Genomic DNA, 20,441 nt, shown 5'->3' on the forward strand with positions numbered 1-20,441 from the left:
TATCATATATTTCAGAATGAATTTTCTTGGCGTTATGTGCTACTGAGATACAATCAGCGGTCAACTGTTTTCGCTCACCGAGTTAAACGGCAAAGCACAGCACGCGCGGTGGAAATTGTAACGTCTCATCAGTGATTTTCGTTAGCAAAAAGGGGATGACACTGTATAACAACCTCGGTGGATATTAGGTTTTGTTGTTATATAAGATTCTGTCCTTTCTTATTCGATAAAATTCTCTTCATTTAATAATAATTTACTTCATGTAATATTTCTAGCCGGCCTCCGTGGCGCGAGTGGTAGCGTCTCAGCATTTCATCTGGAGGTCCCGGGTTCGAATCCCGACCAGGCATGGCATTTTCACACGCGCTACAAATCATTCATTTCATCCACTGAAGGAATACCTAACGGTGGTCCCGAAGGTTAAACAAAAAAAAATAATATTTTAAAAAAACGTTCATATCTTATTCTCTGGAATACCTCTCTTTTACTGTTTAGCCTCCGGTAACTACCGTTTAGATAATTCTTCAGAGGATGAATGAGGATGATATGTATGAGTGTAAATGAAGTGTAGTCTTGTACATTCTCAGTTTGACCATTCCTGAGATGTGTAGTTAATTGAAACCCAACCACCAAAGAACACCGGTATCCACGATACCGTGGAATACCTAGATCAATATCAATGCTCTAGTTTTTGAATTATTAATACAATAATTACATTTATAATCTACTCTAGCATCGGCATAATAAAAAATATTTTGAATTTAATTTTTCTCTTAACATTGTTTTGTCTTAGTTTAATTGACTGTTTTTTGTTTAAGTTTAATTGATTTATTCTAATTTTTAGAAAATAATACCAGTAACTTGAATATCAGCAACCCATTTCTTCACTCCTTAATGAATTTATTTTTAATGGTTACGCAAAAAAAAAAAATATAATAAAAAAATAAATTCTCTAAATACTACCGGGTTTTGCGTATTTTCTGCTTCCTTACTTCTTGTATTCTTTACTTCGTGATCTTTATAACCATTGAGAAATAACTTTAATATATCATATAAATCTTTGTGAGTAGAATATTTAATCTTTTGAATATTTCGTGTGATGTGTAAAACTTACTTTCTGTCTATTCTTTTATATTATATTTCTATGGTTGTTAGGTTAGGTGAGTTTTGCAAATACTAGCTGAAGATGTTATTCCATATTCAAGTCTAGATTTAATAGGTACATTATACAAACATAACAACCATTTTTATTACAATATTTTCTTAACTTAGAAAATTCATGTTTACAACATTAATTCTTTCCTGAATTTCGTAATACAGTTTTGTATATGGTTTTTAGCTTAATTCAGAATCGATAATTAAACCTATATACTTTATGGAATCAATTTCATTAATCCATTTATATAATCTTTATTGCTCAAGCAAGAGTGTTTATGATACTTTACAGTGGAGGTTGTTTCCGACTTATCCAAAAATTTCAAAAAAATTGATTTACTTGTACTGAGTATTAGTCTGTTGTTATAGAACTAATTTATAATGATAACCAGATCTTTTTCCATCTGCATACTCAAATCTTCCCAGATTTCTGCCATTGTATTCAATGGAGGATTCATTCGCAAAGGAGTGACACCTCCCTAGAAAATCTCGTTACATAAATCCTCGATGAATATTAAGAACAGAATAACTGAAAGAGTAGTGTCTTATGGTGTACTGCACTTAATTTTTGGTACAGTCGCTTAAGTCGTCTTTTTTTAACATATTGGAATCGATTTGTTTGATAAGATTCAAACCAGTCCAACGCAGTGTCCTTTATCCACATTTTAACATCTTGGTCAAGAAATTACGGTACTGGACTGAATCAAATGCTTTTTTATCTAGGAATAAAAATAATCCAAAATTTATATTGCATTATATTCCTTTAAATTACTCATTCAACACCACCTCCGTACTTTTTTATGAATCTAAATTGATTTTTACTGAAGAAATTATTTTTGTTTAGAAAATTAACTAGTATTTCCTTCATGATTCTTTCTATTATTTTTAATAGGGCGGGACCGATGATATTGATCAGTAATTTTCTATCTTTCTTGCACCTCTGATTTTAAATACTAGAATAATTATTTAATATTTTTGGGAATTTACCTGTTTCAGAGCTTATTAATTATAAACTTGTAAATATGAAATGTTTTTAGCGTATTCAATAGCAAATTTCAATAGTTATACCCTTAGATCTTTTATTCGGCGGAGAGGAAATATTCTTTTCCGTCTTACCCTTATTAGTCGTAGGTTAAAAAAAATTTATATAGTTTTTTATTTTTTATATTATTTCATTAAATTTCATACTTTTCGACTTATCTGCTTTTCAACATCCATCAATAAGGAATGGATGTATATCAAATCAATCCATTCCTTTCCTTTTTGTTTTCTTATTATCTATTAATAACTTTCATAAAGGGCTACAATCAATTTTTTTTTTAAATCTGTTTTAATTCTAAAATTTATGTTCGGTACTGCGTGAAAGCTCTTTGTTTTACTAGTATTTTTATACCTAAATAACAAAATTACGCAAATTGATATATTGTGCTGTGGTGCTGTGCCTGTTTTCATACTATTGTAATATCTTTATTTCGTTTATAGTGTTGTAATGTATATGTGTTGTAATAGAGTGTTGTCATCTTTTTTTTCTTTATCGAAATACAGGTAATATTTTAAAAATTCATTTTCGGTTTCAGCTAAAATAACATCATCAGAAAATTAAAAAAAATTTATTTTATTCTATATTTACAGATGAATTACTTCCTCTTTCTGTCATTTTAGTTTTATTTAAATTATTTAGTCATATTTAGATAATAAAATAAAAACTATAACAAAATTTAATCTATACATTTAACGCTTCGCTTAACAAGAGAAATGTTGCTTTACAGTACTATCTATTCTACTTTTCTTGTGAAGCTTGTAAAACCCTATGGTTAAAGAGTTGTTTTTTCTGAGAATAATGATGTTCATTATATAACTTCTGTAAGGAACGGAATGAAGGCGTTATTGAAGAAGTGGACATCACCTGCATTTCCTAATGGGTTTGGCTCGTTGATGTGCTACTATGTATTTGGGTCAATGAAAAAAGGCAACAATTTCGCTCCTTAATAAGCCTGGTATGGGATTTGTTATTCTTGAGAATGTCTATGCAATTTTTAAGTTAGTGGTTTTTGTCATTTGACTTCTGATTTAGATCAGTTTGTCTGCGACCATTTGAGATATGTTACATAACACACAAAAAAATTATTTTATTATGTAACTGTTTACAATTTTTGATGTTCTTAAAAAAAATCTGGTATTTCTTTTAATTAAACTGGAATAATTTTCCTCTTAGATTCCTACTAAAGATTTTCCAATTTATTTGAATTTAATAATATTTTCCTTTAATACTTTACCAGTTATAAACTAATAAAATAAACACAAATAAATGTTATTTTTTCATTTTTTACAGCACGGGAATGCAGCGACGTCCAGCGAAACGAGTGTTGGTGGAGGAGGTGGTAGTTCTGGTAGCGGGGCACCGACAGGAAGTACCAGAGGGGCACCGCCTCAAGGCAATAAATTTAGGCACGGCTTGTTACAACTTATGATTCATACGATTGACCCTTTACATGACGGTAAGACCACATTAATATGTCAATTTTATTTGCTAATTATAAATGCGCTTTTAATTTAATTTTACAATTATCTTTGTACTGCGGGATCATGCGAGTAGTCAGTAAGTGTACGATTATTACTTTTGAAATGATCAGTATTTTTCAGTCAAAACGCGGACCGATTACCGTTTATCGATAGATAATTGAGAGTAAGTAAATTTTGTTGAATTCAAAAGTCGTTCGTCATCTAATTCTTAATGCAAATATAGATAGTTAATAATAGTATCGACCGAACAGTAAACGCCCATTATCATGGACCTCAGAAGATTCCACTATGCTTTTTAGTCTTTACACATCAGTAAAATATTTACGTTTGTAATAGATGCAAAAATTGATTAGGATTTGCTCTACTTGAGTTATAATCATTGCCCAAGCGTTCAAAATTTAATACGTCTATTCATCATAGTAGTAAAAAATGAAGTAAAATATTGTTTTACACATTTTCTTATTCGGCTTATCGATAATAATATGTATAAGTTTTTTGATAATTTTTTGCCTCTAACTCCCACTCCTACGAGCCGATTTACTTTAAAATCACTAGGGTTCTACTTCAACTAGGTTTATAATATCCTATCAATTGCGTCAAAATCGGTTAAAAGTTGCGCCCAGCTTAACTAAAAAAACTGAAAATGAACCCAAAACCCCTCTTCTAACTCCGGTTTCTGTGAACCGACTCGCTTGAAAATCAATAGGGCTCTATACCCAATAAACCTACATTTTAACATCAAATTTTGTCAAAATCGGTTAGGATTTGCCTCTAGTACAGCGGACGAAGTAAACCCCAAATTTTCTGGAAAAAGAATTTACCAAATTTTCCTCCGGTAGAGCGGAATTCCAAAGAATTTGAAAACCCGCTGTAAAAGAGACCGATATAGATTTACATTTACATCCATTAAGAATAAAAGCCTTTCACGAAGGAGGTTAGCAAAATTGCTTATTACACAATGTTTCTTTAACAGTAAATGTATTATTTACAAAATAATTTTACCACCTGGTACAAAGTTTCCCATATTTTCAATATTTTTTAATAGCATTTCTTACTAATTACTAACCAAACAACCTTTTAAATAATACCAACACCGATATTCTGATCGAAACGTCTACAAAAGGTGAGTTTTTTTACTGTATAAAATGCAAATGTCCCCCGCACCCGCGGCTTCCCTTCGAGCTCAGAGCTTAGGAGTATCATTTGGGTCAAATAATTTACCAGTGAAGAAAGATACCTTTCACTTAAATTTTGGTAGGGTGATTTCTTCATTTATTTGCATAGTAATTTGAATTTTTACATCTCCGCGGACAAAAAATGTAAATATGTATCTCTTAAATAACTAATCATTAGTAAAACACAAAAAACATCTAGCAAAGTTCCTACGCAAAACGATCAATTTTATCGAATAAAATCACAACTTTGGTATAGCATAGGCCACGTTTTTCAACAAGTTGTAGAAAATATTAAGTTCCGATATTTTTGGTTAGGTTTCTTGAAACCGGAAAATTGTTAAGTTAAAATCTTTAATTTTCAATGCGTATTATAATTATTTATCACAATTTTACTCTTTCCTTATAATATTTTTGAATAGCTCCACTTAGGAGCCTCTCGATATTTGGAATGTGGAGTTCTCGTACTAAAAAAACAGATCGTTTTGAGGTAAGGTAATTTTTGCTAAATTTTACTTCCGTATGTTGTTTTCAATGAAAAAAAGTTTAATTAATTTTCTTAGTGATAAAATTTATCTTTTCTTAAATAAAACTGGTAAATTTTCAGTTTTTATATTGTTTGATAAATGGGAAAATTAATGATATGTGATGAATAGGTTTTTCCACAAATATATGGATCGTACTATATTCACCATTTTCCCCTTAAGAGTGAGTAAAAATAAAATCCCCTTTGTAGCAGTAACTTACAATCAATGGAGAATTACCTGCTAGGTTTATCGTTAGGTTTCTCTGTCCCGACACCCTTTTTCACTCCTCTTTAATTTAACTTCTAAAGGTTTATTATCAAAGTATTTTTATTTTCCTGATGGCTCAATTTAAAACGACTGTATCATACTAGTATATATCAGATTTTTTTTAGCTTTAGCTAAATAGGTTATTAATTAATCAGCATATATATAGCTGTCATATGACTGCCATGGTATTGATATTATAAAATCAGAGTCGTATTCGACTCGATTATAAAAATAAATAAAAAGGTTTACGTTCTTCAAATTGCTAGGATAATTTATCCGTTTCTGATCTAATTTCCATCGGCTATATCAGTTGTATTTTAAAAAATGAATCCAAACAAGAAAAAATCTTAGCAAAAATAAATTATTCTTAGAGTTACAGATTATGTGATATCTGTTCTAAAACTTTTTCTAGCGTTTACCTCTATCCCGGTCTACTCTACTGGATGTTACCTTGTTGATATTACGTAAATGCTTATATTGGAAATCGATCATCTGAGAGAGGTTTTTGTCGCTGAAACTATCTTTTCTACTCGCATAGTTTTACTAAAAGGTCTCTACTCTGTTCACATCATGTTTTATTACCTCGTAAGTAACATGATCTCTCAGTATATACACGTTTAGCTGACCTAACAAAGTACATTTCGAAGAACCACCTAAATATTTGAAAACGGCAGTCATTTTTAAAAGTATTTTTAAAACAATTATTAGTCATTATTTTTTTCGACAAACTCTAAAAGATTAAAAAGATAATTCGTAAGTATAAAGTACTCACCCGTGTGATCGTGTGATCGGATAGTTCATCTAGTACAAAATATATTCAACCTACAAAAAAAAAATTAATCGCCTTAAAAATGCAATTATTCACATAAAAGGAGTAGAAGATTAAAAAAATGTGTATTTTATAATAAATATAAGGTATGTATATAGTACGCAGGGATCTCTTTGCTAATAGCATTTGTCTCTATTCACTTCTGTTTCTAGCAATTTCCTTCATTTCCTGCTAACTTCTTTCTTTCAGGTCATCAATAATTTTTATAACTTCTTTGTCCATTTTTCCTTTTGACTCGTTCCAACATTATCTTTAATAATCCCTTTTCTCTTATGACATCGCAGAACCAATTAACTTTCCCAAACTGAATTGTTTTAATAACTCTTCCCTTTTTTTTATTCTTTATCACTAATATTTGTTTAATTTCTATTAATTAATAAGATTTTCCACAATTCCTAGGATTAACTATACAAATATCTTTTATCTTGTTCTTTAATATAATAGTGGAACGTATCGTTAGTTCCGATAAAAATTAATCAGTTTAAAAAAAAATTTATAAAGATTCTGAAAAGAAAACAAAATTATATTAATGATGAAAGCATGTACGGCCTGCCTTTAAGATTCCTAATACTGTAAAAAAATACATGCTTAAAAAAGAAAATTTACAACAAAAATTTAGATATAATTTGCTTTTAAAATAATAATCATATCGTAAAATTATATGAATAAAATCGTAATTATATGAATAAATCATATCACTTTTCACATCCAGTTTGTATATTTTGCTTCTAATTAAAGTTGAACTTCTCAAATTTGTATTTAATTTTAATAGATTTTATTAACATAAGTTTTCTCAAAATTAAATTCTCTTCGAATTTAACTAGAAATTTCTGTTTGTTTATTAGTAAATTAACAAAGTTATTTTATTCCAAACCTAAAAACGTGTATTTTCCGGCAAAATCTTTTCATGTTTTACCCCGTTTTTCTTAAAACCTAAGTAAAATAGAGGTCTGGGACTACTTTTTTAAATGTCTTAGATCAAAATCCATAAGAATACACGAAATCTATTCCTTGAGTTTTATGCCAGAAATTTTAGTGCGGTTTAATTTCACAGAGAGAGCAGAAAGCAGACTAAATGTTCCACGAGCAGAAACTCTCTGACAAACCATTTTCTGACCTGTTTTTATATGATTTTTTTCTTATTTTTGCCTATTGAGTCATCTCCCGAGAAACTACCGTGCAACTTGGAATTAAACAGATATTTCGTGACTAAAAATCAATATGTTTATTAATCAAATAAATATTATTTAAATATCAAATGTTATTCTTACTTTTCCATCTTGCATTGTTATTCAATATATTTATACAGTACAAACTATAAGGGAAATTACGTTTGCAAATCGGGTCGTATTTTCTATGACTGAATGTTTTTGCAGATATTGATGTTTCATGACTCCCTTATATCCAAAAAAGACCGTTTTAGCATTGAAAATTTCCGGAAAATGTATCTATATATGTAAGCTTGTCTTTTGTTTTTTTTATTTTTCCGGACCGGATGGTCCATTTGAATGAAATTTAACACTATGACTTCTGAGAAAGGGTCATTGATGTAATTTAATTTTATTAAAAAATGGTCAAGAAAACAGGGAAATATAGACCTCATGGCTTCCGTATCTCTAAGTTTTACTCAAACAATAAGTAAATTTTTTCACATAATCTAATGACCCTTAAGTTGCTAAAGGATACTTATGGGTGATTTTCGATCTTCATCAAAACCACATAAAAACGGTATAGGCAAAAAATTGTTTCCTGTTTTATCATTCCTAAACTCAAAGTCGTATTCTTCGTATTGATTAGACAATTTAACATCATTAGTATGAATTTTTTGGTTTCAATATAAATTGACATGAAAAGTTAAAAATACAAAAACAGTTAAGAATATTGAAAATAATAAGGATTTTATTTGTGACAGCATTTTTTCTTTATCATCATCACAGTTAAAGGCAAACCAGAAATGTTGGTAAAAAAAAATAGCCAACTAATAAATACAATTATGTCTTAATATGTTAAAAAATTTGTTTACACAACAAGAAAATAATAAATGATCTAATGTATCAAAATATTTAAAATACAGATAAATTTATTTAAAAAAATCTGATGTCGACATCATATGACTTCCTTGTACACCTATTAAATTACATATACACATTTTTTTTTTTTTAATGAAAAGTACATAAAATTTTATTTCATTAATAACTCTGATATTTTTTTATTGTTATTATTGAATTATTATTTATTGTACAAATATTTTTACAATCAAAGGTTAATAATTATTAATAACACATATATTTAAATAAAAGAAAGTTAAAAAGAAAAGGAAGATGAAGTCTGATTCGAGCCGATGTACCTCCCTCTTGATCCAAATTATTTATTAATTAAAATTTCATCTGCCTATAAGTCTGGGACCAATGAAAATAAGTACGATACTTACGTATTAACGCCACCGCAGCTTTATTTAAATACAAATTAGTCAATCGGATTTCGGTGGAAAATGAACAGTCTCTTTATTAATTTTAATAAATGGTCATTTATATTTATTTATTTTATAAATATAATTTAACCAAACTTAACCTACGCTCGCTTCGCTCGCTAACTAATTAACACCGTAATTTTTTGAGTATTTATTTAATAAATACAATAATTATTGCAATTATTCAATTATTTATTATTTAAATAATCAAAACACTCCTGTTAATTAGTCAAGGTTAGCAAGCGAAGCGAGCGTAGGTTAAGTTTGGTTAAATTAAAATAAATAAATAAATATAAATAAACATTTATAAAAATTAATAAAGAGACTGTTTTGAATCTATGTTAAACTCTATATCGGCCCATTTTCCACCGAAATCTGATTGACTACCTTGTTTTTAAATAAAGCTGTAGCTGCGGTGGCGTTAATACGTAAGTGGTACTTATGATATATATTTAAAAATCTTTCAATGATGACTTATTATTGCAGTTACGGAAAAGTCCAAAATCCAATTTTTTATGGATTTTGGGCCTTTTTGGACACTTTTGGTCCAGTCGATTGCAATCTAAAAGGAAGGTGCACAACTAGATGTTACAACAGTCATAAATCCAAAATTTCAGTATACTACGGCTAATCGTTTTTGAGTTGTGGAAGATACATACGTACGTACAGATGTCACGTCAGAACTAATCAAAATGGATTCAGGGATGGTCAAAATGGATAATTCCGTTGAAATCTGAAAACTAAAATTTTTCGCGATCACATTACTTCCTTTACTTTGTACAAGGAAGTAAAAATTAATATATTAGTGTTCTGAAAATAAATACGGTACCTATCGGTTATAAGGGACCCCTACTGAAATCCTGTTTTTTTGCGTTTTAACAATCGCTATCAATAATTATTATTTTAACGAAACATAACCTAGCTATTTAACGCTAATTAGACTTGGTTACCGAGCGAAGCAAGCGTAGGTTATATTTGGTTAGGTTATGTTGATATACATGCGCGATTCGTCATTACACGGAATCAACATAATCTAATCAGACATAACCTACGCTCGCTTCGCTCGCTAATCTTGCCTGATTAACGTTAAAATTAAAAATTATTAACAGTAAGTTGTACGTATTTAAGTTTTATCGTGTCGAATTGCTTACAAAGGTTATGTTTAATTATTATCTCATACTTGTAAATTCATATCATAAATAATAAACTAATAGATAAACGATGCGAATTTACTAGAACAAGTAAAACGCAAAAAAACAACTGGATTTCAGTAGGGGTCCCATATAACCGATAAGTACCGTAAATACTTTACTGCCTTTTAAAAGTACTAAGAAATTATGTAAAAGATAAATAGGGTCATTTTATAATACTAAATCCACTGAATTAATGGAGATAAAATTTAAAATATTGGCTGCAATAAATAATGTGTTAAAAAACATTCTGTAGACTGTTAAAATGATAATAGTAAAGTAGTAAAAAAAAAAAATCGATTGCGAAAAGTGATCTGATTTAGTAGAAAGGAATGACAGTGGATTTGTCTGAAGTGACAAATTTGATTTGGAGGTCTACTACACAAACAATAGTTCTCCTCTCATCATTTTGTACCACCTCTGCAGCTATTACACGTGCAATGAATCACTCGCTCCCGAAAATGTAATGAACAGCGCTCAATCAGGTACCTCTGGAGCATTAATTTTATTTTATTTTTTCTTTCTAATTTTCAAAAAATCTTATATTAAAAATATATATTTTGCGTTGTATTTAGTTCTAAAACTAATAATAAATCTCTAACAAAAAGTTTTTTATAAAAGTTGGAAACTGACCTTTCTAGCCTTTTAGAAAAATTTAGCATATATTTCATGTAAAAAAGTCTTAATTTCTGGTTACTTTTTGTATTACTAAGACACTTTTATAAGATTATATTAACAAAAAATAATAACTTTTTATCGATTGAAATTGTTTAACGAAATTAGCCATCATTTTGAAAAATATTGGACGAATGAAATTCATAATAATGAAATTTCAAATTCTCATTAAAATAATCAGACTTTCGTGTAGTATACAGATTGTCCCAGGAGGTGTGACGAAACTTAAGGAACTGATTCAGGATATAAAAATAAACGAAAAAGTTCAGAGAAAAAATGTTCTAACTCGTTTCATTTCTCCCCAGACTCCCATTTCATGTTTTTTCAATAAAAATTCATGCCTAAAAAACGGATTGAGATATTTTAATAAAATTTTCTTGTGCATCTATCCAAATATCATCCAAAAAATAAATAAATTCCAAAACTGCAGCTATTTTAATTTTTTAATTATTAACAGGAGTTATTAATGATTAAGAAATTATTTTATAAAATATTAAACCTTTCATTTTGAATAAAGCGACACCTAATTTCTTCAAATTTATTGATAAATAACTAAGTTACAACTAAAACTCTTAAAGTGGATACAAAAAATTATATAATCTGGCAGTTTTGTGTCTGTTTTTACTCCTTTAACTAATTCAATTAGTAAAGGAATTTTTGGTGTTATTTTTTATTCCTAATGTATACGTTAGTGCCAATTTGTGAACGATAGTCAACCCCGTCAGGATGTTTTAAATGACATATAAATGAGGTGTATTCTTATACAGAACTAGTTAGGACTACCATTCCTGATATGTGTGGTTAATTGAACCCCAACCACCAAAAATATACCGGTATCACTATTATTCAAATTCGTATAAAATTAACTTATTTTTTACTAGGATTTGAACCTCAGAAACTTCAAAACTTCGAAACTTCAAAAATCAGCTGTTAAACACCTGGTTTACGATGACTATTTCAACAGTAGACCAACCCAAATTAATAATAATTTGAACTATTAGTAGTAACAGAACAGGCCCAAAATTGTCAGAGTGCATGATTTTTTTGATGTACTTCAACAATTTCAAACATGCATAGATGTGTGCGTGTGTGCCCGCGTTTGTATATAAATATGCCCCATTATACTGTTTATAAAAATTAAAGTAACTTATTAAAAAAAAATTATTAAATAATAAATGAATATTTTGATATATGTTTGGTCAAATTAAAGATTGTAACAAGAGTTGTTTGAACGTAAATTTAATTTGGCATGAATTTATGAAAATTTAAATTTAGAAAAATAATTTAAACAGTATTATTGGAAGGGCGTTTACATTTTAAGTTCTATGCAAATAGTAGGGAAAGTTCAACCAAGTCATTACCAGATTTTTTTAATATTGAATTGAAAAAGGATTCATATAATGATGCCGTCGAGTTCTATCTCAATAACCAACAATAAAAATGAAGAGAAAAAATCAAAGTACGTTCAAAAGAACTACTATATAAGTTGATACATATATACTCACTACATACGCATACAGGTTTCCTTAGGGATCCGAATACAATCCAGATATTAATTTGAATTTAAAATTGACCGTCATCTAAGAGATTCTTAATTTGCGAGATACTAAGAAAAGAGCGATTTACTTATTTTTTATTAAAAATAATATATAAGAATGTAGCTGAAAATATATATATTTATTGCCGACATTTATAAAATTTATTAATATAGCTTAACATGAAATTAATTTTATAAATTGAAAATTTGTATAATTACATAAATTTGATAAACTACAGTTATTAAAACCACACTGATATTATTCTGCAATATTGTCTTTTTTAGCCCCCATTAATTATAAAGTCAGTCGCACTAAACACTATTATTCAACTGTTATAAAAGCTGAATAATTAGCTTTAAATTATCCAGACTTAAGAATATTATACATATTTTCTAACTTTACTATAGGAATTTCCCGGCTTTGTCTTTGACAAACCTTTATTTCAAAAACCTCATTGGGTTTTTAAATATTAATGACTTTATTATTTTTACTTAAAATCGATCAAATAAATTACGAAATAAAAATTGGAAACGATTTTAGAAATCGAATTTTAGATAAAAAACTTGGCGAAAAAGTTTTGAAATCGGTTTCTATAAGTTCCTAGAGGTTCTGGTGAGATTTCATTAGTAGGTACCGAATATAGTGATGTTTCCTAGTCTAAAAATTAATCCGTAGAATATTTCCTTAAAAGAAAATATTTCAATTATATTTCACCCTTATATATAAAATCTTTTTTATGATATTAAAAGAAACTTATAGATGTGAAATCGGGTACCGCCTTACCCGTAGAAAGGAAATTATGCAGTTTTCACATCATCATCATCAGTCTTCAGTTTTCATGCATAATTTTTGTCACATTGCAGCTGTTCATCAATCTATTTGAATAAATGAGATGTCATTTTGTTATTTTGTTCACAGTAAAATGCTTATACTTTATTTTATAGTACATAATTTGATAAAACTATTTTTATGGATTTAATACTGATTAAAACAATTAAATGATCGTCATTATAACATTTTCAAAGGTCAAATTTGACCGGCGAATTACTCCAGCATTCGCTTGATGGGGTGACATAACCTTGCCCGATGCGGAGATGGGTTTCGTGTCTTGCATTATTTAATCCTCTCAACCTTGTGTTAAGGTCATGAATCAACAAAGTTTACCCATCACTTCATAATTAAATTAAAAATTTATTTAAAACTTTAGCTCACAATTATTTAATATTTTTTATTTGAAGATTAAATAATGTTATATATAGCAGGATTACTATAAAACTTCTTATTTAACGAAGAGTTTTAAATCCTCGTAAAAACATCTCATCAAGTTATTCGTTTTATCCCAATTAAATATATTTAGGAAGAGAGACGGTGTTGCGCGATGGGATCTCCGAGAGAGAGGGGTCCCCAACATAACCAGAGACGTTCCTCTATGTTTTTCTGGTTAGATCAGCCTGGTCCGAGAACCGGCATGTGAAAGCCTTCCAGATGGAAAAGAGATGAGTGAAAAATAAAAAAAATAAAAATAAGGATTAGAAAGACAAAGAGAGAAGAGAAAGATAAAAAGCCTTAGAAATTGTGTTTGTAGTAACCGCGCATGTTTATGGATAGCAATTCTTTTTTTACTGGCGTGAATAAGTCTTACAAATTGCCACAAGGGTAGAGAGAGATGCATGCACGAAATTTTGATGAAACGAAATAATGTGTTATACTCGTGTCGCCGATCTAAACTGAAAATTAAACTTTAAACAAAACAAACTGTACATCGTTTTAAAGATGAAGAATATAAGATCTCTGCGAAACCGGTTTTATTCCTTCCACTTCTCTGACACCTCGCTGACTGAACTTTACAAATTATGTTTGGATTTCACCATTACAATCATTTTAAAACAAATGGTTGCGAGTGAATGCGTTGTCCGATTGAAAAAAACTCTTAAATTCTATAGAAATATTTTTTGTAGTCACAATTAGTGACAATTAAATATGTTTGTGAGATTTTTACATCGTTTTGTAAAAAGTTTATTTTTCGCAATGTATGAAAAATATATACAATTATAAATATAAGAAATGGGTGTAGAAGAAAAAAAAACGAATCGAGAAAAGTGCCAATAACGATAACTGAACGAATTGACGGTTTAGACAGAGAAAAAAATCTGATGTGGGCACCACATGACTTCCTTGTACGGCAATTAAATAACATATACACATTTTTAAAAGTACATAAAATTTTATTTCATTAATAACTTCTGATATTTTTTTATTGTCATTATTGAATAATTATTTATTGTAAAAATATCTTTATACTCAGAGGTTAAAATTATTAATAAATTAATATATTCATATTAAAAGAAAAGTTAAAACAAAGGAGATGAAGTCGGATTCGAACCGATGTGCCTTCTCCTTCTAAGATCCAAATATTTCATTAATTAAAATCTTATTTGGCTATAACTCTGGAACCAATGAAAATAAGTACCACTTATGATATATCGTTAATAGCTCTCAACGAGGGCTTATTACTGCGGCTAAGAAAACGTCCAAAATCAATTTTTTTTTATTTTGGGCTTTTTTGAACACATTTGGTTCAGTCGATTGCAATCAAAAGGGAAGGTGCTTAACAAGTTGTTAAAAAAGTCATAAACCCAAAATTTCAACATTCTACGGCTAAACGGGGTTTTTCAGTTATGCGAGGTTCGTACGTATATACAGACGTCACGCCGAAACAGGTCAAAATGGATTCAGTGATGGTCAAAATGGATATTTCCATTGAAATCTGAAAACCAAAATTTTTCGTGATCATAATACTTCCTTTACTTCGTACACGAAGTAAAAACTGTGCGTTGAAAAGCAGCCGATTATTAAATCTGTCAAAATATGTATAATTAACTTAAAATAAATCGAGTTGAAAAAGGCTGTGAAATGTAAAATTGATGCTTTATTCTGTTTTAAAATTCTGATTCTGCTCTGATTCAGTGTTTCATTAAAGTAAAAATTAAAATAAATTATCCCTTTATTAGAACTTTTTAAAAGTGGAAACTATATTAATTTATTATTTTTAAAAATTGATAGAAATAACAAAAACCAACGCCCATAGACAAAAAAAAAATCTGCATTTTAATAAAAATAAGAAATGTAGACAAATACAATTAAAAAAAAACAGTTTTGGGATGTGAGTGAAATCTTAATGTATACGGAAATATGTTCTACTTTTTACCTGTTTTTCTTTCATTTTCATTTAAAAATGTCATAATCACACCAGATTATAGTGAATAAAGAAAGAACACTATTTCGGGAGGTGACTTTAGAGCTAAAAATTTGAAAAAAATCACGTAAATGTAGGGCTAGAGGTTGTTTTACTTTCAAAATCTTTCTCCATAAGCATTATAATTCATACAATTTTTTTTTTTTTTTTTACTAATTAAGGGGTAAAGATTAGTCTAGTTTAATGTTACTGAACTGAAAATTATTTTCAAAAATGATTCCTGGGTCAGTACCTCAATTTTTTTTTTTAAATAGTCAGTCATTTGAAAACTTTAAATGAAAGACACTTTTTAAATTTTACTTAAATTTGCTTTGTTACTACCAATTTAAAAATTTTAGTTCTTAATTATATTATCTAAGTAGAAAATATCAGAGTAAAATCTTTTTGTTAGCAGTTGCTAGAGAAAAAAAACTATTATAGGCCTATTTTTATATAAATTTTTCTTCTTTTTTTTAATTTAAAATCAATTCGGAAATAGCGTCCTTTCAAAGAGGAATACTCTATATATATATTTACACATATGCAAAGTAAAAGACATAGTGAATATAAAACATGTTTTCCCTTTATTTTTCTACAATTTTTAATTTACGGAATTCTGAACAATGTTATGTTAATCCTGACCGGTGAAATTCTGACATCTGTTTTTGACATATATACAGTTTTTAACCTGAAATTATATTGCTTTCAACTTTATTTTTTGAAAGGATAATATGACGCATTATTTCGATGTAAAATTAACGAAATATTGATGGAGAAAACCGGGTATCGATATCTATCCGTTTTAACATATTAGTCATTAATAAGCTTACCTATTTTCTATTTGTTTCTTTTTCATACTAAGGAACAGTATAGCTATCTCTTACATATAGAACTTCTTGATTTAGCTAGCCGATTGAAAGTATAACTACAAGAATATTACTCCTCTGTAAATTAAAATATGCATTCTTTTAAGCTTACTTGTCAAAAAGATAATAGAGTTATTTGGATAAAACTACTCTTAAAACAATCCTTAAATTTAAATAAAAACAATAGTAAAAATTGGCCAAACAGTTTTCCAGTTTTAAGTAGACTTTGGTACAAATATATATATATATAACTAGTATATAGTGGTAACTATATATAAATATATATATATATATATATATATATATATATATATATATATATATATACTTTTTTTTACATTAATTTAGTATGATTCAAAGAATTTAATTTATTGCTTTTAAAGTAAACAAAAAAAAAGCAAAGTAAGATAAGAAAATATAAAATAGTTAAGATATGAATGTTTAAGGTGAAAGAAAGGAATATATTATATTTTTAACTAGCCTTTTCTGCGATATTATAATAAACGTGGTTTAAAATTTAAATAGGGTGGTTTGCATTTAAAAGGGTCGATTCTTTTGCCTTGCAGTACCGCCACGGGTAAAATAAAATTGTATTGTACAACACTTCTGCTGCATTGTGGCATTCATTTTAAGGTACAAGAAATTGTCTAATTTTAATGTTAACAATTTATAAAAAATTCTAATTCAAAGTGCGTGATTGTGATATAATTTACGTTCTCATTTTCTGTTCCTCTTTCTCTGTCTGTAATACATATTTTTTATTTTTTATTTTTGTTGCGTTTTTTCTTTGAACAAAATAATAAATTATAATTAAAATCTAACTTAAAAATCCGTTTTGAATGACAAAAATAATACATTACATTTCGTGTATTGTTCAAGAGTTAATCAAGTGTTAAAATAATAAATCACTGCTCGTTTGTGGGCCATAGTATGAAACCCGGTGCGCATTAGTAATGTGACCTCCGAATACTTTTTTGTAGCGTATGAAAATGCCATGCCTGACCGGGATTCAAACCCGAGACCTCCGGATGAAAGGCCGAGACGCTACTACTTGCGCCACGTAGGCCGATGACCTCCGGGTACTTGGTTGCGATTATACGAACTGAATAAAATATGATACCTATAAAAAAATAATCGATCTAAAATAACAAATCAAGTAGTTGAAAGAATTCTATCGTACATAATTTTCAATTGTTGATAGAGAATACAGTTACAGGTTTTTATTCCAATATTCAATTTTATTTATTTCACTCTAAGATTATATACATAGTTACTTTACAAGGGTACAATCACTATTAATCACTGTTTCATGATTTAAACTCTAAGTTGATTTAAATAGAGGAAGATAAATTAGACTTATATGTTATTTTATTACGTTTTCTTTTATATAAAGTTCTACAATAAAGACATTTTTTTTTTTAATATTAAAATTGTTTTCATTTTTTATTAATATGGTACAAAATACATAAAAAACGAATTTTTTGGGTATTTTATTGGAGGATAAATTATACTGGATGATCATACCGATTTCATTTGCAGTAAAATCAAACCGCATTATTCTGTTTTGAAGCCCATTACCAAAAACTCTAAACTTGTGACAGTTACTAATTATTTATTATGTTTATTCACATTTTCGTCTTAATTAAAATTTCACTCTTGGGTCTCCCTCAAAAATATCAGAGGTTTAAAGATATTAAAAAAAAAAACTTTCTGCACAGTTGTTGGACTTTCCCGTCACGCGGCTTTTTTCTGATGCACGGCTTACACACACAATTTAAAATTAATTCAATTATTCTGCCGGCCTCCGTGGAGCAAGTGGTAGCGTCTCAGCCTTTCATCCGGAAGTCCCGGGTTCAAATCACGGTCAGGCATGGCATTTTCACACACGTTACAAGTAATCCATCTCATTCTCTGAAGCAATACGTAACAGTGGTTCCGGAGGTTAAACAAACAGAATTAATTCATTAATTCAGTGATTCTAACTAAAGCGCGCGCGCATACCATATTTTATTCGCGCGGGTGTGGCAGTACTAGCGGCCACTTTCAACACTTTTAAATATTACTCATTTATTTAATTCTACCACTCATCTGTGATGCCACAACATAGCAGACTACTACAGCAGCTGTACGTCAGTGTTCCACTGGCGCTCCTTGTGGCGAAAAGGGGTACTAATGATGCAGTATAACCACTTTACCACTAGTTTATTTAGAACATTTTTGTGGTGGGGGTGAGATTTTGCAAAAATCTTTTGTTGAAAATACTATTTTTTTACTGTAAACAAATGTGCCTAAGAAAATTAAGACCTTAATTAGGCAAAATTTCGAGATACTGAAGGTGACCTTGCTCTATAGACTCACCCCCTCGACCTTTTAAGTTGAAAATTTAATAGCATCAATGTCCCATATATAGAAGTAATCTGACCAAGTTTGGTCAAAATCGGTCAATTTTGAATCCAAAATCAGAATTAGTTCTGTAGATGTAAGGTGATTTTGGGTGCGACACCGAACACATATACACGTCAATACGAACATCCGGAAAATTTCCGTCCGGTTTTTTGAGTTCCTTAAATATCAAAACGTAAAGATCAGGTTAAAACCGCATTTGCCCAAACTGGACTGATTACAATACTTTCCCTTCTAAAGCTATAGCTCTGCTGTAGCCCTAGATGGGAAAGTAAAATTTAAAATATTTACGTTTATAAATGTACTGTCTTCGCAACAAATAATATTTCATATTTTTTTAAATAACGATATCCATCTCTGTCAAGCTAGAACTAAATTGTTTTCTTGTAACACAATACTATACTTCAACGTACGAAAAGAGGTCTTCGGATGTAATTTAATAAAAAATTATCGAATTAATCTTAAAAAAATTTCCCACTGTTTTTTTTTAATACAATTAAAAAAATTTATTTTGTGGGAACAATATTCCTATGATGAAAATTGTTTAAATTATACCAATTTAAAAAATAAGTCTTGGTTTTTTTTGCGTCCCATTCAACGTGCACTTAAAGATGGTGTATTCGAATAATTTTCATTAAAGCCATCTGAATTGTGAATTATTTTGTTTTTAGTTTTTATATTTCGTCTTGTATAGAATGAGAGAAAATTTACGCAACCCTGAATTTATTTACCCACTGACGAGAGAACTTGGTTATATGCCAACACAAATGGGTGGGTTGATGACTTCGTAATAACAAAATATATACAACATCAAGTAATCTCTTCCTGTTTTGTCTGTCCGTAGAAGATGAACTATAAAAGATTATTACGTTATTTACACTGTCTCAACGTGAATTTATTTTCCAAAATTATATTTATTTTGTGAAGTGATCAGATCTACCAATAACTTAATAATTTCTCCTATATTCACTTATTTTAAACATACCGGTATATTAGATGAACGAAAACAGTCCGGCTGGCCAACAGTTTTAAATGACAAATCTTTAGAACGTGTGCAAGCATCCTTTGAAGATCCATCCTTATTTACCTTCTTTATTTAAGGATGCGAGCATCCTTATTTACTTTCGGAATTACCTCGAAAGTAATTAAGAAGACTATAACACATACTGGATTTTCATATGGGAGTGTACGCAAAGCCTCACAGAAATTAAATTTACGTCCGTTCACTGTTCCTGCAGAAACTGTAAATACCCGATCACGGAAAAGGACACAGCTATTGTGAATGGTTTTTGCATATTTTCGCGGCAATATTCGGATCTTGAATAACATTTTTTTGGTGACGAGATATGATTTCATCTAAGCGTCTATATAAAGAGCCAGAACAACCGATATTTTAGTGCAAAGAATTCTCACGTTTTCTACAAGACTACATTATATTCAGAAAAGATCGAAGTTTGTTGGTGATTTCTCAGAAAAGAATAGTGGGTAGTTCAATATTTTTCACGGAAATATTAACTTCTAAACCCTACCAGCAAATTATAATTGACTTCAAAGCGCTGATAGAAGTATATTGCTGGTGCAGCTAGCTGTG

General features: G+C 29.2%; 1 protein-coding gene across 1 annotated transcript in view; it reads left to right on the plus strand.

Annotated features, from left to right (window-relative positions):
* Nckx30C (solute carrier family 24 member Nckx30C) overlaps positions 1-20,441 on the plus strand; it is a 700,544-nt gene that overhangs the window by 379,026 nt on the left and 301,077 nt on the right. Inside the window, exon 3 of the mRNA XM_075358858.1 lies at positions 3,488-3,653. Coding sequence (XP_075214973.1) covers positions 3,488-3,653 — 166 coding nt within the window. The remainder of the gene's footprint in view (positions 1-3,487; positions 3,654-20,441) is intronic.

The sequence above is a fragment of the Lycorma delicatula genome, chromosome 3 (assembly GCF_047948215.1).
Source record: "Lycorma delicatula isolate Av1 chromosome 3, ASM4794821v1, whole genome shotgun sequence".
NCBI lineage: Eukaryota > Metazoa > Arthropoda > Insecta > Hemiptera > Fulgoridae > Lycorma > Lycorma delicatula.